This window comes from Labrus bergylta, chromosome 9, assembly GCF_963930695.1.
Source record: "Labrus bergylta chromosome 9, fLabBer1.1, whole genome shotgun sequence".
Lineage (NCBI taxonomy): Eukaryota > Metazoa > Chordata > Actinopteri > Labriformes > Labridae > Labrus > Labrus bergylta.
In genome coordinates, this window is record NC_089203.1 from 19,135,964 (window position 1) to 19,161,727 (window position 25,764).

The window sequence follows — 25,764 nt, forward strand, 5'->3', positions numbered from 1 at the left end:
TGCTGTCTGATTTTATGATAAGATGTAGTCTATCGTGTTTTTCATGATGTGACACGTTACTTTTATATGCCACAGATAGACCACAAAGAAACAAGTACAGGCTATACTGAATTATGTTAACCGTGTAAGTAAATCACTATAACATGGCACTGAGGTGACTCAAACGATCTTACCATTTAGACATTTTGAATTTATTGTGTGAGACTGGCCTATTTCATGGCTGTGAAGCTGTTTTTTTAAAAATTAAGCAGGCTATATTTTAAAAACTAGATAAACTTGAGGTTTATATAGCCAATAAATATAAATAGAATTCTAACCATGAGGCTAAAATGAGGGGAAATTAAAAATGTGTGTAGCCTAATCTCTGGAAGTAATGAAAGTAATTTAAAGTCATTAGCCTAATAATTCTGTCAATTTAGAAAGAGCGATTATTTTTCAACTACATTTAACCTGTGATCATTGTGTCTTGAATATTTTCCATGTGTTTGAGAGGGGTTGGGTTTGATGGCAGTCATCATGTTTAATGCAGCAGTGGGAGGAAACAAGTGATCATGAAGAGCCCGAGAGCGACACCAAGCGGCTTTTGACTTTGCTGACGATCCAGAAGGATCCCCGCTCTTCAAAACTGCGGAGACTCTGCTGGAAACTGTATTCCTCTCGTCTTCAACATGGAATACAACTTTTTTTTTTTAAGCCTGTATCTCGTTTGTTGACTTTGTCTTGCGCATACATTTGATGCTACTTTAGTTTTGTTGGATTGTAGGATCTTAACTGACCTGCGCAGCAAACTTTTTCCCTGCTGGAGAGTCATCTTTGTGTCTCTGACATGCCGCTCAGCTGCTTTGTTGCTGTGTTCATTTTATACTTCACAGGTAAGACTGAACAGTAAAAGTCGGAAAAAAAACTCGGTCAAGCCACTTCTGAGAAGCGGTAGAAATAGGAAAATGTATTAAATAGGGTACTATTGCCTATAGCCTACATTTTGAGTTATTCTACTTGGGTAGTTTACTTTTTTTTATTATAGGCTCAAGAATAAGCTCAATATTGCTCAAGCAATATTGTAACCTTTTCTTGACTGTGGCACACAAAACAAAAACTGTCATATAGAAGCATACCGTTCTCAAATGGGACTTTTGCCCAAGACTTTCAGGCCTTCTTAAAGCTGGCTGTATTTTAATGCGAATGCTTTTTGTATGCATGACTTCAAACAGCCACATCCTTTTCCTGCGATTGGGAAATACCTTCATCTCTGAAGGATCAACAATTGTATGAGACGCAGATGTGCTGAATATTTGAGGCCGACTTGATGAATGCAAATTGAGTGGAATCTTTCCCTCTGGGGATGAAAAGTTGGGAATGAAGTTCCCTCACAACATTTCCCAACATGCAACTGGCCACAACCCAGTCAGAAGATGTTGTTTCTTTTCAGGTGCGATACTCTGTCTGCTTTGATAACACATTACTTCCAATTACTGGGAGGTGACGGGGACCAAGTAAGCACCCAGACACACATACAACCTCAGGGGGTTAACAAAGCAGAGTGGGGAAAAGGCTGCTGGTCATTACCTTCCCTCTGTCATTTGAGCTACATGAGGCCTTTTTGACAAACTACACACATCACTTTGGTATGACTCAGCTTCTATCTGCACGTCTGTGTGCCATGAGTGATGTCTGATCTGACGCACAGTGTGTGTCAGTGTCTTCGTATTCTACAACCTAAATACTTAAGGTTGTGTTCAAGGTGCGTTCAGATAGCTTACTTATATTGAGTAAATAAATGCTGCAAGAATGTGAAAATACAACACATCACAAGTAAAATTCCTGGATTAAAAATCCTTCTTAAATTGGTTACAGAAGCTTTATCCAAGATGGCATAAAACAAATAAGTGGCCTAAATGTAGGCTATATATCTGTCCATTAATGTAGTGGCACTAAAATAGACGCCTGACATAGTGCTGCAGAAGTAAGAACTGCATTAGAAGTAATGAAAAGTACAGTTTTTTTAATTGCCATATGCATGATGATGCATGTCACCTGAGGTCATATCTTTACCTGAAAGCCTGCAGTGCAGAGCAGCTGCCTGATGAGCTTGCTTATTTCTTCTGTGACTAATTCTCTGTGAGGGAGACTGGAGAAATATTAGTCTGGGGAAAGGTTACTGAGTGGAACATCAGGATCGTTACGAGAAAAACGCTGACGATAGTTGTAATCCACACGCCGCTGGAACAATCTGAAGCAGCGAGGGGAGTTTAATACGCCTCATTATTATTATTAGAAAAGGTGTTGAAGTGAACTTTGTAAGGCTGAAGGGAAACTGTGCAAGAAAACAGGAACTGATTTAAGAAGGGGCTGGAAGGTTGACAGAAACTTTGGAAAGTTTGGCACTCAGCTCTAAACACAGAGTCACTCTCAAAAGGGATTTTTAAAAGGGATAATGTGACTGAACCTCAACTTCTGAGAAAGGAGGATAATACTAGATAGTGTATACTGTGCAAAGTGATGAATTCACAGAAAAGGAATAGGAATAAAGGCCAAAGTATTGCACACAAGTGGGATGAGTAAGAGGGAAATTCTCTGAGTGAGCAATTAAAATATGCTGTCTGCCCTAGTTTGTGGTGATACTACTGCTATTTCCATGAGGCTACAGGAGACTTCACCATATCAAGTTCAGCTCGCTTGTTCTTTTCATTTATCTACTTTAAGCTCTGTCCCTTCAACTCACGATAACAATCTCTACTCCATTTGAGAGATTTCCATGTTTCTCTACTCTTCAAACCCTGCTGGAGTTTCCATTAGCATCACTGATAGTAAATCCAGGTGTCTGTGCACTGAAATGTTATTGAGCTTGTGTTAGAGGAAACCTGAGAGGAAGTAAAGGATTGTGTAGAGAGTTGTGTCTGTGCCAGCCTGTCTCTGAATGACCTATATTCATATTGTTTGACTGACTGTAGAACCATGTTTGACTTCTGACATGTGTTTTTTTTTTTTCAGCCCTCTCTGGCACCACAGTATACAATGACTTTGAAGAGGAATACCACACTCCTCAACTAGACTACAAAGGTATGGAAAGGAGAGGGCAATGTCTCTTTAAACAATCAGACCACAGACTGTTACGTACAGTCTATGAGTTTTCATTTTCACATCACCTTATACACTGTGGTCTCTCATCCCAGTATAACAACTTCTGCAATGTCGCACACATTTAAGTCAGGAGGATAAACAGTATGAACACATTTGTTGACTTAAAGCCTTTCTGAGACAAAAATCTAAAAGCTAACTTTGTGTGTTTTTTTTGTGATAGTACTTTCATTCTAAAAAGAAAAACTTTCCTTAAAATGATTGATCTGGCCTTTTCTTTACAGCTCTGGCTTCATTGTAAATGTTTGCTCAGATTGTAATGGTTTTATATTGGGATTCTTTTACTTCATTCCCTTTATCTTTTTTTATGGTTAGGCTATATACAATTGAATCTGGTTTGCACAGAATTTACATTTAAACTAACAAATATTTGCAACGCACTGTGGATGACTGTTTGTATACAACAAAACACAGATTTGCTGTTATCTACACACACATCCATCCTTTATCTATACAGCTTTTTCCAGTTCGAGGTCGCTGTTGTCTGGAGCCGATCCCAGCAGTCATTGGGCGAGAGTCGGATTGGTCGCCAGTCAATCATATGGCTGACATATAGATACAGACAACTACACATTCACATCTAACCACAGCACTAACATCTGCACCCACATCTACACACAAATTCTCAACACAATCTCCTGCTGAAATGAGTGTATTTTGAGCCAGTATCCAAACATTTACTCTGCTTTAAAGACCTCAATTCAAACTTTTATGTTTGAAGTGTCTGAGGTGACATCACCTATAACAGGTATCCCTTCAGAACTCTGCTTTGCACCACGAGTCCTTCACACATATTTGTGTTCTGTCACTTTTTAACACAGACCCACACTGGTGTCATTCTCCTGGCCTGACCAATGGGGAGGTGACCTGTCACTCACCTCGAGGCGGGGCCTACAGGAGCACGTTGGGCACCCGCTGTGAGATGAGTTGCGATCGAGGATACCGATTGCTGGGCAGGAGCTCAATCCAGTGCCTCGCCAACCGACGCTGGTCCGGGACGGCTTTCTGTCGCCGTATGTGGACGCTGAGATTTTAGATTTACATATGAGAATAAATCTGGTAATATTAAGCCAATCTAATGAACCCGCCAAATCTACAATTGACCCAACTAACAAGTTTTTTTTCTTCTGATAATCAAATAGTGATACAGCTTTTACAACATTTTAAGTGTTTAAAAAATATTTTGTGGTGTTGAAAATTGACGTTTCTGGCAAACATCCCAAGCGGCATCTGACACCAAGCAGAGGTGGTTCAATTGTAGGCAGAAGTTGTCAACTGTCTTTGCAAACAATGCAAGTTAAAAAGATTTCAACATTTTCAATGCTCAGGTGAAGAAAAACACTCCAAACCACCAGACAGGATGCTGTTTGGGTCAAGGTTGTAGTAATGTCAAAATGTAGTCAGACTTTCTAAGTTTTTATTTTCCCCAGTTTCCATGTGATTTTTTTAAGCTGAGGACTCATTTTCAGAATATTCTGACACCACCTGAATGCAGGGTTCTGTAGATATTATAAAGTACTGAGTGAAGAAATAACCTATTGTTGGATTTAGTCAAGAATGTGATATGTAATAACTTTAACCTTTGAGCAGTTTATACTCTCATTTACTTTTTTCCCCCTGAAATTCATTGTGATGTCTGTCTGTCTGCATGGCGATATTCCTTCAGAGATGCGTTGCCATGTCCTGAATCTCATCCCACACGGCAGATACACATGTACTCATGGCCTAGTGGTGGACTCCAGGTGTGACTTCACCTGTGACCCAGGCTATCGCATCGAGGGGGAACACTCACGCACATGTCAGCATGGGGGGTCGTGGAGCGGAGTGCCGCCACTTTGTGCAGGTACTTTAAAAGGTCTTTTTTTTATACTGTAAAACTTTGAATAAAAGCCCATCCCAATTTAAGCCATTGGCCTCGGCCCACTTAACCTGCCTGCTGTATAGCTGCATTTTTTGACAAATAAAGGCCCCTGTGTATTTAGTGCTGATTAGTTTGTGATTTAAGATAAGGAGAAAAAGCAGCTGGACACAAAAGATAAAGATGAACTTTAACATCTTGTCCAAGAAAGACAGAATAGTGCTGGTATGTATACTAGACGGGCACCAGGTTAGCATACTGTCTAAAAAAGTCAAATCAAATTCTTCATTTGTAACTTAATGTGTTCATTGATATCCTAACTTTGTGCACAGTTTCTGGTGTAAATTAACAATGTTATATTCTTTCTTATCTTTGATATTTGTTTGAAAATAATTAGAGGCTTGTCTCCTAAGTCCCAAATAAAGACAGGGTCTCATACACTGAAGTAAATAAAGCCCGGGCTATGAATTGAAGTTCTTTGGTATATCTTTTCTGAAACCCTGCGCCTGATATTTTGAACTAGAGATTGAGCTTACTGCAATAACATGGACCTAAATTCAGACCATCTGTACTTTTGTCAAGTTATTCATTATTCTATCCAGACTTTCAGTGACACTAAAACAAGTTTATTTCCTGCTCCTCTGTGCTTTGGGCTGTAATCGAGAACCTCTGACTTTGTTGATTTATTCCCAACTATTTATTTCAGACACTGATCCTCCAAAGATCAAGTGTCCCCCATCCAGACTCAAGGTCGCAGAGCCTGGAAAACTAACCGCTGTGGTGACCTGGGACCCGCCTGCTGCGACTGACACTGCAGATAAATCCCTCGAGTATGTCGCTCGCTTCTTGATTTTACTTTTATTTCACTTTGGATTTTGTTTTAAATTCTGTTCTTAACTTATAACACTGGTTTTGAAAAGTGCTCTATAAATAAAGATGATTCTATTGTTAATGTTATATTGTACTGTCTGTCTGCAGTGTAATATTAGTAGGCCAGGAGCCAGGCACTGACTTTAAGGAGGGAGCAAACATCATTCGTTACAAAGTGTACGATCAAGCCAGGAACAGAGCTGCATGCAAGTTTATTGTACGTGTTGAAGGTAAGCTGCCATTTGTCTATTGAATGAGTTTAGATGCTGATGGACCCATAAAGCTGAATTCCCTCACAGCTCTGGATTTCTTATTGCACTCCCCCTTCCAGTGAGAAGATGTCCAGTTTTGCCTCCACCTATGCACGGCTACCTCAGCTGCTCCTCTGATGGAAATAACTACGGTGCAACGTGTGCATATCACTGTGACGGAGGATACGAGCTGAGTGGGAAATCAAGTCGAGTCTGTCAGTTCAACCGCAACTGGGACGGAGCCCCTGCTGAGTGTGTTCGTGAGTCTGCATCAAAGTGGCATTTCCTGCATATAGTTTACATTTTTAATGTGGTTTAAAAATTACAGTTTGTGACCTTGTGTGTTTGCAGCGATGGAGATAAAATCAGACGTGAAGACGGTCTCTGCTCTTCTGGATCAGTTTCATGAAAAGAGGAGGTTGCTGATTATGTCTGCGCCCAACATATCAGACACAGACTACCAGCTGCAGAACCTCATGATACAAGTGAGGAGACGTTCAGCTCCGGACACAACATGAACCTTTAAGCTTTAAGGAAGTTTGAATCACAATCCCTTTTTTCTTCTTTTTGAAACAGAAAGCAGATTGTGGATTGGACCTGCGACATGTAACTGTGATCGAGCTCCTAGGCTCCCCGCCGCGCGAGACAGGACGTATTAAAGAAAATATGCTCAGCCCTGAAGTCATCGAGGGTTTGAGGTAATAGTATTATAAAAGCGCAATCACTTTGCTACTCAGCAGTTTTATGGTTCTTTCTGGAGGAGGATTTAGCTCAAATGAAATGTCCCTCCTGAAATGGTTCCATGCACCTTTCATTTTCATTAAGTACGTTTGCTTCTCCTCTACTATTTAAATGTCAGGAGCCTCCTAGTGAAAATGAAGCCTTTGTGAGATTGGCTTTAAAAGGAAATACTAAATCCAGGGTTGCAGTAATGTGTTTTTTTTTTTTTGACAGGACTGAAAGAACAAATTCAATAGTAAACATCTGGCTTTTTTTCTAAGGGGAATCAATGGATACCAGACACTATAAATGTCCATCATTTTGTAACAGATACAGACACGAGCTTAAAAGGATTCATTAATCATAGAACCGGCAGATACAGTGTATAGATTTTTCCAGCTTCTGTGTAATTTGAGGAAGGGGTATGGCTCACTTTTTCCAGACTGGAAAGTCTCTTTCTAAAACGTAAGACTCTCCACTGAACACAAATCCCACTGCTGAGGTTGAGCATCAAAATACTGGAGCACATTCTGGGAAATGTAGGCAATCTGACAGTAGAAAACATACATGGAAAGTATTTATTTAGAGAGACATTCCTTAGGGTTTAACACTAATGTAAACAAACAAGCATCATCAAAGTGTTTCCACAAAACATGCAGTGAACATCAACAAAGACCTGAAGTCAGGAATATTCTCAAATGATGTGTCATAAAGAGACTATGTGAATAATGAAAGAGAGGGCTTGTGTGGATGTTTAGTTTTTCCCTTCAGTTTGAGGTTGTCAGCTCATTGTTTAGCATCGAAACAGGGTTATAGATCGGGGTGAACTGTTGAGAAGCATAATTATCTCTCAATTTATCACAAATAGCCCCAACATCATGTTATCCAGTGAGTTATTAACTTGTTACTAACGATGGTTATATCTTCTGTAATGTTATTAAGCATGGCGGAGTATAACTTTAAATAATCTCTCTGCTGATTTGTGTGTATCTGTAGACAAATATTCAGAATCTCCAGAACTTACTTCAGCATGGTCCTGCTGGACGAGCTCGGACTGGACCGAGAACGCTTCATTGCCCCGCTGGGGTCAGATGAGCTGTTCTCTTACATCGACAGCTTCGTGATGGACGAAGAGGAGAGGGAGAGGCTGGAGCTCCACAGAGACTTCTGTGACGAACATTAAATTACTGACTCTGGTTCCCACGGTGATAAACACATCAGCATTACTAACACAAGATGAGAAAGGCCAAACGAGCAGACACCAGAGGCCCACAGGGACATCAGGAGGTTGAAAGAGGACAGAGGGAACTGGGTTTGTTTAAATGTGATCACTATACTACACTGAAGTACTAGCACTGTTTACTATGTATCAAATAATCAGCTGGAAGTCACAGGGACCAGAGAACAGTGACAGATAATAAAGCAGAAACACTTTGTAAAAAACGATTAAGAGCTTTAGATACCAGATGAAAGGAGCCTCAGTGTTATTCAAATGTTAAAGAGTTGAGACATTCAAGCATGTTTTTAATTTGTCTGGTTTTATTGAGTGTACATTTATATCCGCAAAAAGACACATTTTATAATAAAAAGTAAAACTTGTATAAATATATCTTTTGACATGAGTGTTTATGTAAAATATAACTGTGTATATTAAACAGTGCACAACAATGTCTGTTAACAGTAACTTGTTTTCAGTATAATAGTTTTCAGAATTAATAAGTATAATTCTGTACACAGTTAAAGAGAATGGGGTAACATATTGTGAGTCTATGCTAAGTGCTGTGCAGGCATTTGATTAATGTTATATAACTTATCAATAATTTTATTGAAAAATATACATAAAATGACAACATAATTGCTCTTAAAATAAATACACACATCACGCACATTTCTAACCAGTCCGGGCTAAAGTTAACCCCATAGAACAAGACCGGTGTGTACAGGTGTTTGGTATCCAGCTGGCCAATGAACTGCATTTCTGCATACAGCCAATCAGCTGTTTGTTGGGCACTTTTTGTCCACCTTTTGGCTATGGATCTGGGCCTGGGCTGTCCTCATTTGCTCGTAGCCTTTCCCATAGTTGAGCGCAGTACAAGGGTGCCCTCTGCCCAGGAGTCGGGGTACTGCATCATCTTATACCAAAGACTGACCTCCTCGCCAGATGAGTCCATTTCAACTTCCTCTTTTCCCATTTTGACAGTGGCTGCAGGAGTGAACATTAGACAATGAAGACACAATTAGTGCAGAGACTATCACCTGTTATTGACTGGTTATAGACTCTCTTCTCTTGCTTTCTTGTTTTTCACCTCATCTTTTTTTTCTAATCTGCTGACGACTTCACAGGCTACCGCTCCACATCAACTTATAAATGAAACCGTTAACAAAAGCCTATATGAGCAACAGGAACAGGGTGCTGTATATGTTGTCTTGGCTAATGTTCTTTTGCACAAGTGGTTTAGATCAGTTCACAGTACAGGTGGGTAAAACATTTGTTTAATGTAAAGATAGAGATTCTTATCTTCTGAGATTTTAAATGGATTCATAACTTCCAAAAAACAAATTTTGGTCAGTCAATGCAAAATGGAGCAGCAAGAAATTCAGCCAGTCTCACAGATGACAGGAGTAGATCCTGAAGTATGTACTAATTCAAAAACAGACTTTGAATCATAAATCCAGAATCATTTTTAATCGACAATAGATTCTGAATGGAATCATGACCCCAAGAATCGAAACTGAATCGCCCTGAGAGCCATGTGAAATAAAGAGAACATTTCTGGATTCATTAAATTGTAACTTTTACCGTTTCCAGAGCTGAGACGAACTCCTCCCAGGAATTCGTTACTCAGCCTCTCTCTGTCCCACACTGTCAGCTCCAGACACATCCCCTTCAGCTGCTCCAGAGTCAGATCCTTGTACACAATTGTGTGGTCATAGTGGGGGTTCAGATTTTTCTTCACAACTGGAGTCTTTCTCTTTGTGGCCTTGGCCTTGGTTGGGAACAAGTACCTGCAATACCACAAACACAGCACAAGTCTTGAACAGAAAAAAAAAAAAGCTTGAATATGAACAGAGACTTCGGAGGGAATATCACTAACCCCTTCACAAAGCTGTCTGAGGTGCCTCCTGGTTTCATTGCCATCAAATTCTTCGCCTCTTTAATTAGAACATGCAGTTCTCCTCCTTCCTCGGCCAGCTGCTTTTTTCCTGAAGAGAACAACACAGAAAAATTAAAGGCAAAGTCAAAAACAGCCAGAGGAGAAATGCCGTTTTCTTAGCGTAGTCTCACCTTTTACTCTCTCAGCTGTTGGCTTTTTAGGTTGGACGTACTTCAGAGAGATCACCAACTCTCCTTTGTTTTGAACAAAAGAAGAAGAAGCTGGCACAGCATAGGAGGCCTGACAGAGAAAGGTACAATGTATTTAGGACGCAAGAAATCAAAACACCACAATCTTCATACTTCTATGTGCTGCAACATCTGCTGAGCAACACATCGACGGCCACATGAGAACCACTAGGTAGGTCTGTAATAGTTGAGCTCTTCCTCTCACAGCCAATCAACATCAGTAAGTAAAATGTTTCACGTTATCTGATCAGCAGTGATCACTACGCTCAAATTTAGCAAAAAAACAACAACTTATGGACATGAACCAGCATTGCAGTCACATATCTTACATGTTGTTGTAACTTGAGGCTACAAACACAAGTGTGGGAAACATCTTTTGGTGTTTTTCCTTGAGTAGTTTGTTTTCAGAATCAGAATCAGATTTTTGTACATAATGGATAAACAGACAAAAACAAATAAATCCATTCTCCCTAAAATATGCTGCTATGGGTCAAAATATTGTTTTTAGGCCTCTGATTTTAAACGTAATTTGTTTTGGTCTTGGCGCCAGTTTCTCAGACCTACCTTCGCCATGAGAGCCATGCGCTCCTCGTATGGGGAGCTAAGGTCTCTGCTGTCCAAAGGGATCTCCACCTCCCCCAGGAAGGTGTTGCGGCTGAGGCGACCATGATGCCACACTGATATGAGCATAGAGCGGGTGAAGAGCTGGGAGCGACCGATGGAGTACTGTTGGAGGGAGGTGAGGGAGAGAAGATGGGATGGATGAAAGGCCTGTATCAGTACAGTTACATTGGTGGAGCAGTCCAAACGTTCAGTTTGAGTTGTTGCTGTATCCCTTGGGGGCATGTAGCTCACTCTACATGCAAAGGCCAGGACCAAAATCAATATTGACAATGGCTATTCTAATCTTCAGTGTCAATAACAATCTTAAGGTCTCTGCAGGCGTGGTCATTATTTACATCAGACGTGACTCAAGGTGACTAACAAGGAAGTCTTTAAGGCATTATGTCAGGTGTAACAGTTAGAAGAGAAACATCCGTTACAAACATTCACCTTCAGCGTTTCATTGTAAACCGGGTTCACACTGTTTCTCTTGATGCCGGTCTTCCTCTTGCTCTGGCGAGATTTGTCAGGAAGTAGATAACACTTCACATAACTGGAACACAAGGACAGAAAAAATTATAAATTAGTGCTCTCCTGGGAATGGCTTGAGCTGTATTTCTATAGAAAAATTCAATTTCCTGTGAAGCTAAAGCAATAACATGTGGGATGTGATTATGGTGACTTTGTAAACACAGAAACCTCTTATCTAAACTGATCAAAGCTGTGTTAACATCACAAGAAGGATGTGAGCGTGTGTGTGCAGGAGAAAGGTGTGTAACGAGCCATACTCAGCACACCTGCTCAAAGTAAATGTCAGAGTTTATGTTTGTTTAGTGGAGCTTTTGCATGAAGTCATAAAAGGAAAGTTTTCGATATTTACGGGTTGGAAAGGTGCCGTGTGGTATCGCCGTGAGCCAGCCCGTGGCACTCCTTGATGATGACCTGGAGGCTCTGGATTTGTTCATCGTAGCTCAAGGAGAAAGTGATGTCTCCGCTCACCTCCACGCTGTCAAAGTCTCCGGCTTCACTGTAAATACTCATCAGGCTGCCCAATGTGCTCTGGAGAAACCAGACACCTCCTTTAAGTAATTGTTTTATTTTCTTTTTGTTTAAGTGTTACTTACAACAAATATTGACATAAAGTTTATATTTAAACAGACATTATCTAATGGTTTAAAGCAGTGGGTCACAGTTTTGAAAGCTTGAAATGACAAGTAGAACAAAAGAGGGTTAAAAGAAAATGAGCCAGAACCAAAAAAAACAAAACAAGATACAGATCAAGATGTTTCTTAAGGTAAAGCACAGATAAAGCCAGCTAACTTTCATACTGTCACTCTGGATTGAGCCTTTGGTAACTATGGAAACCCTTTGGTAGACTGCTGGAGGAAATCTTGAGGTTGTAGATGCTTGATCAGATACTTTTATAAATCACTTCCGTTCCGAGAGAAGTAACGAGCGTCTCTTCAAAGAGCATTTAGAGATCTAACGCAGGCTGTGAGAAATTCTAACGCAGGCTGTGAGAGATTTCAGTACTCTACCTTCGAGCTTTGCAGGCTGGAGGAGCTCGAAGCCAGCGTCCTTTTATGAAAGTTAACCAAGCTGTCAATATCTTCATCCTCCTCTCGGTCTTCCTGTGGTTTAAAATACACATTCGGTCAATGTTCATACACACAAGAGTGGGACTTGCATGTAAACAACAATAAGGACTGTGTTTCAAAACAAAACAAAACAGGTCTGATTTCCTAGAAATGCATATCTTTGTGAAAATCCAAGTAACCAGCTTCACGGCCTTTTCACAGATCCTGAAAAATAATAGTCGAAATGGTGTGAAGGAAGAACCAACTAAAATATCAGAAACACAGATTTAAGCTTAATTTGAACAATTTAACAATATCAAGGTTTCTTAACCAAAAGTGAAAGTGTGAGCTAGAAGAGGATGGGCTTCTTTTGAGATTCTTGCTTCTGGCAGAAAAATGCAACCGATCACACAGGACATAACCATAGACTGTAAATGTTAAGTGCCACTGAACACATTTTTGTGTCCTGACATCAAAGTCAATATTACCTGTATGTCTAGACCTGGTACAGAACGGCTTCTGTTTCCCATCGAGGCCTCTGGTGTCTCAGGTCTATTACGCAGGTCCAGTGTTGACACAAACTCTATTACAAAAATTAAAAATGTAGATCTTTAATTCAGCTGCAATTCATGCAATGTTTTTATAAGAGTCTGTCAGAAAAACATCACAGAAAGTGATTTAAAAAGATGCTAACCAGAAGGCCCTTGGGCTCGTCTGATGCTCTTTTTGAAGAGTCGATCAACTTCCAACTCGGGGCTCTGACTGACGGATGTTTCCTCGGTGACCTACAGTAAGAAGACAAGAGTCAGAGAATGAAGGATAAAAGTCTTGAGACAGAAACAAGTGTCTTTGAAAGCATCGTACAGCCTTAGCTTCTGTGCTGGAGCTGTCATCGCTGACTAGATTTGTTTTCACTGGGATGGTCAGGCTGGAAACACTGGCTCCATCTGGGCTGGGATGCCGTGAGTGGATCTCCCTCCTGTGTGATGATACAACTAAAATTAATGAATTACCCAAAATCACAAGTCTGCCATCAAACTTGTAAAAAAAAAAGGGACAATAGTTTTGGGACATTTTTAATGCAGGGATGTGACATACTGCACCTTAAATCAATAAGTATTCATGCCTGATACAAATGAGCTTCCTAAATGTGCAAACAGGAAACAATAGTAAAAGTGAGCCCCGTGCATGGGTTAATGATTGAACCAGAGGGATGTTGTGTTCATGATTTAGAAATGTTGCTTTCCATTACAATGGTGATTCATTCTTCTATTTCAGCAGAACAATCGCAAAGTACAAGGTCACACTCACAATAGACTCAACTCCTCTCAGGTTAAGATTGAATGAAACCTAAATATACTGCCCTATACATCCCATATTTTGGAATTCTAAATTATGTCCCACTGCAACACTATCTTTTTAAAGGGAAAACATGAAGTTCATAATTTCATCCCTACTAACAGACTCGACTTGTGCAATACCCTGACCAGCTGTTAGAAGACGCACTTTCTGTTGCTTTGAGTTTGCCCATAGTGTGTGTAACTTGACATTACTACAGGTGAGCTTACCTTGGTGGCTCAGGAGTCACATGGCTGGACTTGGTCTCAGTTTGACTGCTTATTATGCTGCCATTTTCTGCAGACTCTGTGTCACTGCGTGTTTGCTTTGGTGCGACATCCTCCTTTGATTCAAATGAGTCACTTACAGGTAACGATCCTGAGTTATTACTTTGATGACTGTCAAAATAAAATATGATAAAGAGGTTGATCAAATCTTAATCTGAGTGACATGAATATATATGCGTTAACATTTCTAAAAGTGACAAACTGGATTTGAATAATGACATCACACCTTTTGCTATCCGTCTGATTTTTCTGTCTGGCTCGAGGCACAGGGTGGGGCTGGTCTGGTTTTATGTCAGCATTTTTCAGTAGCATCTCTCCTGTTGTCTCGCGCTTCTTCACTACAACACAGAACAAATCGTTTTAAAACTCCCCCCTGTACGAGTCAAACAAAATGCTATCATAACACTGCAGCTGTTATCATCACACTCCTGCTGCTGCTGTTGAGCGACATTCCTTTGATTGTGGTCATTTCATTCTGCCCAGACAAGAGAGCTGTTTACATTCCTGTTGAAGAGTTGATACCCACTTCCTGTTCCTGTACTCACACTGAGGGTCCTTTTTCATGGAGACTCTCACTAAGTCGTGTCCAGGCGTTGTGGAGTAACGGTTCACTCTTTGATCGAAGAACCAGTCACCCGTCATTTTCTTTATATCCCTGAAATCCAGAATGAAGGCATTTTTATTGCCTTAAATGTTGTATCTACTACAAGATCACCACATACTATGGTTGGACATTTTGAGTGACGTTTAATGTTTAGACATGTACGTATGTTTGTTATTTTGTAAATTTAGTCTTTTGGGACTGGGGGAACTAATTTGTGGCTGCATGAGCAGTTGGAGGATCAAGCTTCCTGTTATCATGCGTCCTCTGCAAGAACTAGGAATGACTCTGGGTCTAAGTGTGCTGTTTAGGTTGTCTTACTTAAAGGATTTACATGCGATTTTTTTCATCCAGCAGATGTCGCCCTTGAGCACCAGCATGAAACCAAAACAACTTGCGGTGCATTGTTGTGTTAGCATGCTAATGCTAGCGATATTTAACTTTAACTTCTATTTTTATTTTTAATAAGTATATTCCCGTCCCCTGTTTTCTGGAGCTGCTGTAATGCACAAATTTCCCCCATGGGGGGATCAATAAAGTTTATCTTTATTATGCTGGTATCTTCACACTGCATGTAAATTTACCTGAAATGAGCGTGATCTAGAAACACAGTTAAGCAGTGAGTACAGTATGTTATTCTTCTTTTCTCTAGTCCCTCAATTAAACAACTTTTATTCGTGAGGGGAGGAGTCAGCAGGCTGTCCCGTCCATGTAAACAAAGTTTAGCTACGGCTCCGAAAGCATCACAGACAGTGGGACTCGGGTGTCACATCACTGTAGACAGTCATCACTCAGAGTTATTTTCAGAGGATATATTTGATTTCTGCTAAATTTAAGTGTGAAAAATCACATATTCTTCCTTTAATTAGTTACTTACTTGTCTTCTACGATTAATTAAGCAGACGCTTTTGTCCAAAGTGACGTGCATCAGAAACCAATTCTTTCTGTTGGACAGGCAGGTGGTTAACTTGGGTGCTAGCTAAATTATCGGCTTTTCCATTACAACAAACGTAATATTTTTTTAAGTAGCTTAAAGTGAAGGTACAGGCAGTAAATGTAGACGCTAACCCTGCAGTGGGCGTCAGCTTGTAGTGGCAATGAGCCCAGGAGGAGGGACGCAGTTTAAATGTGTTTACAAGCTGCAACAAACGTTTCTTCTGACTCTACCTTTATGCGGGACAAACCATGTTATTTTAATATTTAACAGTTGTTATTTTCCCCTTTTTTGGTCATTAATGGGAAATGTATCTAAACTGGTCGTATTACTGCTCATGGGGTGAGATTGTGTGATGGCTGAGTAAGAAGAGGTAAGTAAATATAATTACAATCATTGCATATTGAACAGTGTTACTGGACATTGCATATTTTCCATCACATCGTGCAGACCTAATCAAAAAGCCATGGATAGATTAAGAGCCTTTCATTGTATTTGTTTAAATTCAAATTTATATCATCCTAGCAGTCAAAATGTTTTGATGCAGACATTTGCTAAAATATGATTATTATGGAAGTGAAAGAAGAGAATGAACAAAAACGGTTCTTACGACTCTTTGGCACACACACTGCACAGCCAGGATCCGTCCGGGAAGACTATTCGGCAGCTGCTGCACACTTTGTGGTTGCACATCTTACACTGGCTGGAGGAAATCGACAGTCGACTCAAAGGTGTCTGGCATCTGCCACAACTGTGCTGACTGTATCTTCCACTGCCACGTTTGGCTCCCCTCCTCTTTATATCAAGCAGCTCTGCCTTCAACTTCCTGAGAAAGAGCAAAACACAAAAAATACACTGATAAAAAGTGGAAAATAATCCCTTAAGAAACCTTTCAGTTGTCTCACCCCTACAAGATGTTTAACATTTTAACCTTCAGTTGTTTTTTCTCTCTCTGGTTTCAATCCCTAACTCTTGTGATTGATTATTTTTTTTTTATCTAATTTCCCTGTAGCACCCTTGATAACATTCAGAATATTTTTTTACATTTTCCTAGAACAAGCGATCAATTCATAGTTGTTTTGTTTTTTTGCCCTCATAGTACCACGCCCGCCATCATAGTTCCTATCAGCCTATTGGTGTAGAAATCTACATATCGATATAAATGGATGTGAGATGTATTGTTCTGTTTCGTGATGCTGTGACACAAATGTATTTGTGATATGCTTTGTATGGTTTAAAATGAATTGTTAACAAGGACCTACGATGGGGCTGACAGTGGCTATGTTTGCCTGCAGCCAATTTATTTTATTTTGAATTGTTTTTGAATTAAGTGTTTTTTTTTAATTAATGCTTTGTGAAAGAGGGGCAGATATGATAAGATTAGTCTTATTTATGCTACTTTTCATTCCACATTTGAGATTTTATATTTGTTTGTTTTTTTATTAACTTTATTGTTTGTTTGAATATAATAAAAAACATTTTTTTTAAAGTGTGGCCCTCGTTTTCCAAATTCGAAACACTGATTCAATAAAAAAACTGTATTAAAAAATGTGTTGCATTGGAGCGAGTATCTGTGAATTTTCCTTGTCTGCTGTTTATTGAATTGTCCGACACCGACATGTTGTGCGTATAACCAGACCTTTTCAATTTGTCCATGCTGACAGAAACAAGCGTTGAGTATCATTTTGAAGGTTAATACTTGTGTTAATACCCACGGTATAAGTACTAAAACCAAATTGGATTTTTTTCCCCCACGACTTTATTTTTTGTCTTTTTTTCTAATTTAGCTCAATTCCCCAAACATCTGCAATTCTTAGTGTTGACAAAACAGCAATGCAGGACATTTTCTCTGACAACATAATAGACAAATGAGATTAAAGTTTAGACATGTCATTGAATATTTGAAAGAAAACATTACCCCAAAACAAATCAACAGCTTAAGTAGTCCTACACTCAAAAGCAGAGAGAACATCCCTCTCCCTCACTGTTTTTCTACAGAGCGTGTGACTGTCAGTAGACCCCCCCCCCCCTCTCTACAGCCAAACTAAGAGGTATGTGAGGGGGTACAAGGGGTAGATTATCCACTAATCCGTCACTGAGGCATCGATTTTCCAGGACATTATGATGTCACAGGGAAGTCGACGCTGACCTTTTGGTTAAAATGTCATGACTTCATAATTTTATTTTATGAGACATTTTTGTGAAATTGTGTTGTGATCAGCCTTTAAGTTGATCAGTCATGGTCAAAAAACATTTTTCAGTTATGACGCCAACTCAAGAAGACCGTTGAAATCTATTCGATTCAGTCTATGTGGTTGTTTCTGCAAAATGTACCTAACGATGTGGTTACTAATGGAATGTTTTGAGATTAGAGGTTAAAAACAAAATCAGATTAAAAGTATTCAGATAAATCATGGAATAAAAATCACAATCTCATGACTTTGACTCCTCATCTGGAAATGAACACCTTGGCAATACCTTACATCTTTTGCTATCTTGACAATGTGTTAAAATAAAGTCAACAGGTCTAATATTACATACTCACCGCACACGCTGCTCCTCAGCCTGCCTCAGTTCCTCATCCCGTCGCAACACCTCCAGGATGAGCTCCTGCTCTGACTCGGACAGGAATCCAACATTGATCATGTCTGTGGGCTGGGGCATTATTCCTTTACCCAATAATTTTCAGCGCAGGTTTACTGGCTCAGCTCAGTAGTTGTTGCATAAAGAAACTCTCCTGAAAGCAAAACAGAACATACAAGATTTCTGGAAAGGGTAAAAACTCTTGTTTCCTGCAACAACAAAAAAACCTTGAATCTAAACTAATTAAAATACAAAATGACTCAAAATCTAGAAAGCTTACAGAGATGAGCAGCACTTTTATTTTTACTTCACTTCAAAATGTTTGTTTTTCTATTCTCTCCCAGCAGCAACCAAAGCAGAACTCTGAAGCAAAAAGAGGAACTTCGTCACTCAATGCCATGGAGTGATGAAAATAAAGAACGGCAGAAACAGCAGTGTATCCTCATGTATCCTCATTCTCCCCTGTTGTCCTCCTTGCAGTGAAGCCACAGTGTAGCAACTTGATGACTGGATGGTTTATAATGATAAGACTAGCAGCCTCCTTCTCCCAAGTCCATCAGTCAAAAAAATATATCCCAGGGGAATCTACACAGTCACAAAGCAAACAGAGATTGAGCTTTAGACATGTTTTCTGTGACCTGAGAAGAGGAATTAGACCTCGTCTCTTTTGCATTCCCTAAATGATAAATGACTCATAGGGACCAGGATGCTGGAGGATTTTAAAATCCCACAGAAAGCCTCTGCCAGGGTGAATGCTTGTTTTGAAAAGGACAGGCAACAAAAACAACAAAATGAACTTGGCTATCACGCAGGTTCCCACCCTCTAAGGATACAGAGAACCGGGTGGAGTTCAGCAGCTTAACCATTTACTTAAGCTTTACATCAAGCTTGTCATCTGTCAAGGTTCCCACCTAAAACTTCATGCTTCATTTGAATTACATCAAAAGGAAGTTGTAGTTAAGGGAATTGTGCCTCCTAAGGAACTAACAGGTGGGGGAAACTGAAATTCTACACTGCCTGCAAAAACCAAGGCCCTTTATTCCTCATTGTTTGAATGCCTGAGGGCAGCTATAACTACTAAGAGTTTAATAATACCTGCAACTGAAGACAACTTGTCTGGCTAATACTTAACCCTCAAGGAAATGGCGCATCCGTCTGAAACAGATGACAGAGATACTGCAGTACTTAGCAGGGGCAATCTTTTTTTTAAGCACAACACAGAGTTTGACAGAATAAGCATTGTTCAAGTTTCTGTATAGCATCCATGGGATTATCCTTAACAACAACAAAAAAAAAGTACTTGTGCGATAGCAGGCATAAAATTGACTCGATGTGTTTTAAGACTCTTGGTTTGACTAGCTGGAATGGTGAAGCCGGAAGATTTTGAAGAGACTAAAAAAAATCCGTGTGACAACAATACAAAAATCTCGCTCATTAAAAAAAGACAATTGAATGCACCTGTTGTTAAAAGTCGACCTCACCCTGCTCCACGGCTCGTGTCGTGCGGGGCAACAAGCGTCGAGATCCTGGCAGAAAACCCACCCAGAAAACTCCCTTAACGTTGTTAAAAGCAGCACGCAAGCCAGTTTTGCATTTCGAGATTGCCAGCTGAAATTTCCGTGTTTAAAAAAAACAAAAACAAAAAACAAAACAGGTTTACTCACTTTCTTTATCAGCTACAATCATAACCCTACCCTCCAACTTCTTCTAGTCTCCCGTCTCCAAAACTTATTGACTTAGTGAACTGGAGGAGTCCCGACTACCGGAAGATTGGGAAAGTTTGCAGCAGACATCGCAGGCAGTGAGCGAGTCTCCACTTTTTCCATGACAGGTGCATTTCCTCAGCTCTATTTACCAAAGAGGGCTGGTTGTGGAAAAATTTAACCCATTGAAACAGTCTAATAATTAGCTCTGTTCTCCTAAAGCAAACAGCAACAAAATAGCCTTACTTATTTTATACGTAGCACTTGAGAGGAAGTTTAGGGCTCTTACCGTTTTTAATTGTCGACAGCAATTGTTGCAAATTGCATTTTCCTTCGTACAGTAGATAAGCTTTGTAAAGCTACTCAGAAGAAAATGGCAATCCATAAAGAGTTTACACGCCTTTATTCATGTCAGAGCTTGAGCGAAGTGGCCTAATGGTAGATAAAAAAAAAAACCTTGTAAATGAAAATGTCACTAGACCTATAAAACCTCATTATAAAAGCTTGACAGTCTGAGAGACTTTTACTAAATCTCTGGTATCAATGAAATCAGTGTGATGAATTCTTACTTCCAAACGGGAATTTCTCATGAAGTCTTCCATTGCATCATCCAATTAATTAATTAGTCTACGGTATATTAAAAACATGTGAATCTGACCTGACTAAACCCTCGCACCTCCAAGTTACACTCAAGCTTACTGGCTTAAAGACTGAGTTGATGATTTCTACACAAGAGGAAACTAATGTTGGCCATCACTCTATGAAAATGTAGCCATATAGCTAACTCTACAGCAGATTGGAAATGGGTGAGGAAAAACAACAACTGTGATCTGCCATAACAGCTTCAGTGATCCTCCTGGGGATGGCTTTCTACTGGATGGATTAACATCATTCATGCAGAAGATACTCCCTTATTTGGGTCCGTAGTTATGCCACAGATGTTTTTGTGTGTTCAGACCTGATGACTGTCAAGACCACATCATATGATTCACACCACTTCCATATGCATGAAAACATTCAGTGAGCCTCCATGTATGGAAGAATCTGCATTCTGTTCCTCAACTCTTTGACTCAGACTCTGCCCTTAACTTCACACCTTTCTCAATTATGACAGAAACAGATACTGGACTTATGTCCCCAGAGAGTTGTTTTAAATATGAAATGCTTTTTTTTTTTTTTTTTAATGCCTGCACTAGATTCAAGCTCCAAAAGATGTAATGTATTTACATATCAATTTAATACAACTTGCTTGTTGAGTACCAACAATACCAAACCTAAGAATCGTATAGATTAACTCATGCTCTGGTAGTTTTCAGTGTTCAGCTTAGTTTTTTTCCTGCAAAGAGGGTCTAGTGATCTAACAATGGGTTGAGATAAAGTGTCAAAACATTACGGCGCCCCTTGAGCATGACGCTTAAGGAGCTCCTTTTCCAGAGCAGCGGTCCAGTGACAAACAAGACTGTGGTTGTGGTAAAGCATTGCACGTTCTCGATGGGATTATAACAGCATGGGGAGTGAGGCAGGCTGCATCTTAGCTTGGAGAACCTGCCCATGACAAACAAAGGTGTATGAAAACATTGTGGTATCTGACAGATGAAATAATCACACAAACTAGCTGGTGTACTGTTCAGCTTCTGTACACAGTTTAAAATGTCTCCGATTTAATGCCACTCAGGATCTGTCACAGCTTAAGCTGGTCTGCATTCCAAGTCCAGCACTACATGGTTAACATGAGGTGCGTACGACTTCACGTGTTCGATGTGCTGGATGTTTGTTATCCATGTTGTACCACTGATGTCCTTTAAATGACAGCGGATGCGGTTTGCCGTGTCATCGGCCCAAGCCTGCCAAATCTCTCTGTCACTTGTCCTTCCAGATATCCTCAGGGTGGTGGCGTCATCAGTTGCCGGAAAGTTTGCTGTGTTCGAGAATGGTGAGGTGACGTTCTGGTGAATGTGCAAAATACCACCAGTGGATTTCTTCAGCAGCCTGCAGGCGACAGGCCAGCCGTCCTCAGAGCTCGGTATGAGACCCAGATTCACTCTGTCAGCGACGTCACTTAGCTGGAGCTGAAAAATAAAATAAAACAAGCTATTTTAGATTGCCATCTACATTTTTTTGTAAATCTTTTTGACACTTTCGTAATCCTTTTTACAGCTTAAATAAGGCATTCTTCAGAGACCACACTTTGAGCGTAGATTTTTTGGGGGGAAGTTTTGTGAGTAAGGCAAATGACTTACAATGATTTTACCCGTGAAATATTAGATCATCGGGAACAGCGATACAGAAAAAGAGGTTGCACGATGATATCTTAAAACAAAGAAGATCGTGCTGTTTTAAATGAGGTGATGGAGAACAATAAGATGCCTCTAATGTCCTGAACTTTGTGGATAGTAGTATGTGAAAATGCAAAACAATACATGTCCCACAGGTGTGATGGTATGCACATCAAATATTACTTGTCTGTTGTCTCCTTGGTGAACAGTGCAGCGGTCAGACACCCTGTTTGACACAAGGTTTTTCTTTAAAGCTTCAACTGCGTCAGGGTTCCACTCACAGGCGTGAACGTGATGGGCCCCCGCGTGTACCAGATATGGAAGGGTGAAGTATCCAATACCTAACACAAGGCAGGTAACCATTCATTACATCTAAAGAGAGAAAGTGTGTGTAAAACAATACAAATAAACACAATGGGTCAGTTTCAGAGAAGGGATTACACCTCATTCAGGCCTCAAAGACTAACCTCAGATGATATCTAATCCACCATCTTTCTCTCTGAACCCCTACAGAGTGTAAAAATCTGTTACAGAATGATAGTTATCCCACCTGCATACAAATCCACCACAGTCTGCCCTCTGCAGTCAAATGCTGCTACTCGGAGCTTCTCTGTTATGTTTCCAGCTGAGAACATGCATTTTGTTACATCAAACTCGTAGCTGAAAGCAAAAAAGGGAAAACTTTACAAGTTAACACCGGTTCTTGTCAGAGTGAAGGCAAAGCAAGGCAGCTTCATTCAAAAAAAAAAAAAAAAATGTTCCATATGCAAAAGGTTGATCCATTGTGCTTTAAAGAGAAATTAAAAACAATAGAGAAATAAAAACTTAAACAAATTAAAACCAACCAAAGGAATATGTCTTAATGAAGTAAAATAAAAAAATAAAAAAATATAATAGAGCCTTCTGGTTTTTAGAATATTAAGCTTGAATGTTTGATAAGAATATGTCTTCAGTCTGGATTTAAAGCTGCAGTTGATACTCGTGTTACTATCACTTTTACAGAGCTACCTTAGATTTGTCCCTGAAAGCATTTTGTTAAGATTTAGAAATGAGTAAAAAAAAAAACCCAATTCTGTGCCTGTCCAGCATCCAGAAGAGATGTTAAAACTGTGACGATGCAGGCTGTTCTTTTGGTTATGGTCAGAACACTTTCTCAAAAAATGTTTTGCTCAATTTCCAATAAGCTCAAGTAATACCAACTAAATTACCTAGAAGTAGAAAGGACAGATATGTCAACCCTGCTGCTTAAGACCTTTTCAAGGAGAAAAACAAATGGCTCTAAATGTTTGTAACGTAGCTTTACCTAATTCTGTTGTCGACATGTTGGACCCAGCTGTGCTCTCCCAACAGCATCGTCACCATGGGAGACCTAAATCCATCACCGGATATTCGACTAATCTTGGCTAGGCGCTGAGCCCCCAGTCCTTTGGCCACTGCACTCCACAGCTGTGGATCTTACATAAAGTAAAAAAAAAAAAAAAAGATCAATTAAAGTCCTCATGAATGATCTTTTTTTTTTTTTTTTTACTCCTGGTAAAACAGTAACAGTACCCATTTTCTTCCACAGTGGCAGGTTGAAACTGTTGTCTCCCAGCAGGACTAGGTCTCCATGCCTCTGGAAGCTACGAGGGAGGTCTGCCCGCAGCTCCTCCGACCATCTTTCACCATGACATTGAAACAGCTCCTGCAGGATTTTCTCTAGTTTATTACCACTTGGCTTTCCTTTATTCTTATAAGGCAACAGAGGAGACTGTGGAAAGAAACAAGAGAGAGAAAGCAGGAGATCTTTATAATAGTACTGGACTGCAGTGTAGTGTGTTGCTGATGGTATTCCAGTGAAGATTTGCTTGTATTACCTGACTCCAAACGACTTCACAGGCATTGTCTGAAGCCACCATACTCCTGAGAGATTGCAGATCAACATGTGACACACAAGATGGTGAAATGGGCAAAAGGACAGTCTCATCCGAGTCTTTCATTACACACAAACTCAAGTCCAGAGCTCCTTTGGACTGGAGGCGTTTTCTGCACGACGAAACATCCAAAAAAAAAAAAAAAAAAAAAAAGTTCAATCCAGTTTGATGAAGAAAATAAACAATAACGAGTTATCACACAATCTTTTCAGTGCACACACTGTTTATTGTCTTTTGCATTTCTTTAGTTCCTATGCTAACTGATAGCTCACTTAGCTTTTGCTGTTTACGCACAGGCGGCTGGGTTACCTTAATTTCTGTGCGTTACACTGCGACACACGAAGAAAGGGGATCCCGTCCATCTACGAGGAAACATATCAACACATGTGGTTCAAGAATTGTGATAATTACGTCTCAAAACGAAAATTACAGGCAGCAGGAAGTTGTTGTTTAATAACAACGCAACCAGAAACACAACACACAACGCGTGTTTCCGGTTTCCAAGTCGGTCAATTCAAAATATGAAACTTTATTCAGAAACAAACCTGTTTTAATTTGGGTAAAGGTTTGACGTTTTTTTCTGGTCACTATAAAGAGAGGTCTACATTTTATAGATACCGTTAAATAAATAAAAAAATGTAGTAGTTTTGATTATAAGGAAGACATTGCAGTCTATGGTTTGGACACGTTTCACCATTCTGCCGACAGATGGAGACAAAAGGCTCAAAACCAAACCCAGAAAGGTAAACAAAGTAAAGCAAGAGTTATGTACAATATCTTAATCTTGAACTAAATCGATGGGAGTCCCATGGGGGGGGTAGCTCTTTGTCAATTATAAAATCTAGTTTTACTAAAATACACATGTTGGGTTTTCTAATTCTCTCTGTGCAGGGTGTAGAATGATAAATAGTCTACTTTGGCCTACACATGTCTCGTAAGATTTCAGGCCATATTTCAATAATGACTGCTTTAATTTTAATACGTGAAATCAGAGTTACTTGTCTGTTTAGGTCCGAAGGAATTCCAGTGAGTATTTTGGTGCATTAATAAGAAAAAATAGTTAAACGGGTTGGCTACTTCAAAAGTCAATTATCAAAACATGAACCAGAAAAGAACACAGAAAGACATGAAATAAAGGTAAACTATAGCCGTCTGAGGTGATGCAGTGTTTGATTTGAAAAGGATGCACGTGAAGTAAGTGAGTATACGTATAGGCTAAATGTCACACCATTCTTCATTTTTTTTTAAAGCAATTGAGATCAGTCATACTGCCCTAAGATTTAGAATAAAAAGTCTGATCTCCTTGTGAAATGAAAGGTGGCTCCACAAAAGTCCGATTTCTGACTTGAATCTGTCAAACAGTCACGAGAACATCTGAACTTTATTTGACAGGTCAGTCAAAGCAGCTTCTAACAGGTCAGGTGATGTCCTCATATAAAGAGGCAGGCATACTGACTGGTGGCGATGTAGATTGTCATATCTTGTCAATAACTTAAGACTTTGATAAAGGATGAGTTGTTCACTCTTTTTATGATCCAGTCCACCCCGGCTGTGTGCCTTGTAAAGTCCTATCATCCCTTTATGTGTAGCTACAAGCAGGCTATAATAGCTGTATGACTAAGCTAAGCAAATATTGAACCATCATAATATGTGTGTTTATGACTTTACCTAAAGACACTTAGCACATGCTGTTATAGCCTGTATGGCTGGTGTAAATGTCATTGATACTATAGACGAACAATTATGCACAACACGCTTTAAAATTGGGT

The 25,764-nt window shown here is 39.8% G+C and overlaps 3 protein-coding genes across 11 annotated transcripts; 1 reads left to right on the forward strand and 2 right to left on the reverse strand.

Moving 5' to 3' along the window:
* Positions 1 to 575: 575 nt before the first annotated feature.
* On the forward strand, positions 576 to 8,446 carry srpx2 (sushi-repeat containing protein X-linked 2). Its single transcript, XM_020645428.3, has 10 exons — positions 576 to 872; positions 2,992 to 3,060; positions 3,960 to 4,151; positions 4,805 to 4,981; positions 5,703 to 5,826; positions 5,975 to 6,096; positions 6,198 to 6,377; positions 6,469 to 6,602; positions 6,694 to 6,815; positions 7,834 to 8,446. The coding sequence occupies exons 1-10, from the start codon at positions 827 to 829 to the stop codon at positions 8,018 to 8,020; spliced, it is 1,353 nt and encodes a 450-aa protein (XP_020501084.1). The 5' UTR covers positions 576 to 826; the 3' UTR covers positions 8,021 to 8,446.
* Positions 8,276 to 20,231, reverse strand: sytl4 (synaptotagmin-like 4). 9 transcript variants are annotated; one of them, XM_065958588.1, is made up of 19 exons: positions 19,562 to 19,929; positions 19,199 to 19,258; positions 18,384 to 18,688; positions 18,066 to 18,257; positions 16,131 to 16,346; positions 14,531 to 14,640; positions 14,212 to 14,323; positions 13,929 to 14,096; positions 13,225 to 13,339; positions 13,055 to 13,145; positions 12,849 to 12,943; positions 12,322 to 12,414; positions 11,664 to 11,842; positions 11,234 to 11,336; positions 10,745 to 10,906; positions 10,124 to 10,232; positions 9,933 to 10,041; positions 9,638 to 9,843; positions 8,276 to 9,040 (listed from the first exon to the last, which is right to left on the reverse strand). In XM_065958588.1, exons 4-19 carry the CDS (start codon positions 18,182 to 18,184, stop codon positions 8,892 to 8,894), a joined length of 2,136 nt encoding a protein of 711 aa, XP_065814660.1. In that variant the 5' UTR covers positions 18,185 to 18,257; positions 18,384 to 18,688; positions 19,199 to 19,258; positions 19,562 to 19,929; the 3' UTR covers positions 8,276 to 8,891. The 9 variants fall into 9 exon arrangements, with proteins under 9 accessions (XP_065814660.1, XP_065814661.1, XP_065814658.1 ...); XM_065958589.1 differs by lacking the exon at positions 19,199 to 19,258 and having other exon boundaries at positions 19,585 to 19,929; XM_065958586.1 differs by lacking the exon at positions 19,199 to 19,258.
* trmt12 (tRNA methyltransferase 12 homolog) lies at positions 20,193 to 24,488 on the reverse strand. The gene is made up of 7 exons (XM_065958592.1): positions 24,305 to 24,488; positions 23,939 to 24,107; positions 23,634 to 23,832; positions 23,386 to 23,536; positions 22,633 to 22,742; positions 22,266 to 22,423; positions 20,193 to 21,875 (listed from the first exon to the last, which is right to left on the reverse strand). The coding sequence occupies exons 1-7, from the start codon at positions 24,355 to 24,357 to the stop codon at positions 21,495 to 21,497; spliced, it is 1,221 nt and encodes a 406-aa protein (XP_065814664.1). The 5' UTR covers positions 24,358 to 24,488; the 3' UTR covers positions 20,193 to 21,494.
* Between the last annotated feature and the right edge of the window lie 1,276 nt (positions 24,489 to 25,764).

Excerpts from the sequence above, each read along its gene's own strand:
- trmt12 (XM_065958592.1), bottom strand. The coding sequence starts at position 24,357 with ATGGACGGGATCCCCTTTCTTCGTGTGTCGCAGTGTAACGCACAGAAA. Across the intron at positions 22,424-22,632 it reads TGTGGTGGATTTGTATGCAG|GTATTGGATACTTCACCCTT; the intron begins GTGGGATAACTA and ends GCCTTGTGTTAG. Across the intron at positions 21,876-22,265 it reads ACCAAGGAGACAACAGACAA|CTCCAGCTAAGTGACGTCGC; the intron begins GTAATATTTGAT and ends TTTATTTTTCAG.
- sytl4 (XM_029279601.2), bottom strand. The coding sequence starts at position 18,184 with ATGCCCCAGCCCACAGACATGATCAATGTTGGATTCCTGTCCGAGTCA. Across the intron at positions 11,843-12,321 it reads CCAGCCTGCAAAGCTCGAAG|AGCACATTGGGCAGCCTGAT; the intron begins GTAGAGTACTGA and ends TGGTTTCTCCAG. Across the intron at positions 9,041-9,637 it reads TCGTCTCAGCTCTGGAAACG|CCACTGTCAAAATGGGAAAA; the intron begins GTAAAAGTTACA and ends TCACTCCTGCAG.
- srpx2 (XM_020645428.3), top strand. The coding sequence starts at position 827 with ATGCCGCTCAGCTGCTTTGTTGCTGTGTTCATTTTATACTTCACAG. Across the intron at positions 3,061-3,959 it reads TCCTCAACTAGACTACAAAG|ACCCACACTGGTGTCATTCT; the intron begins GTATGGAAAGGA and ends TTTTTAACACAG. Across the intron at positions 4,152-4,804 it reads CGGGACGGCTTTCTGTCGCC|AGATGCGTTGCCATGTCCTG; the intron begins GTATGTGGACGC and ends ATATTCCTTCAG.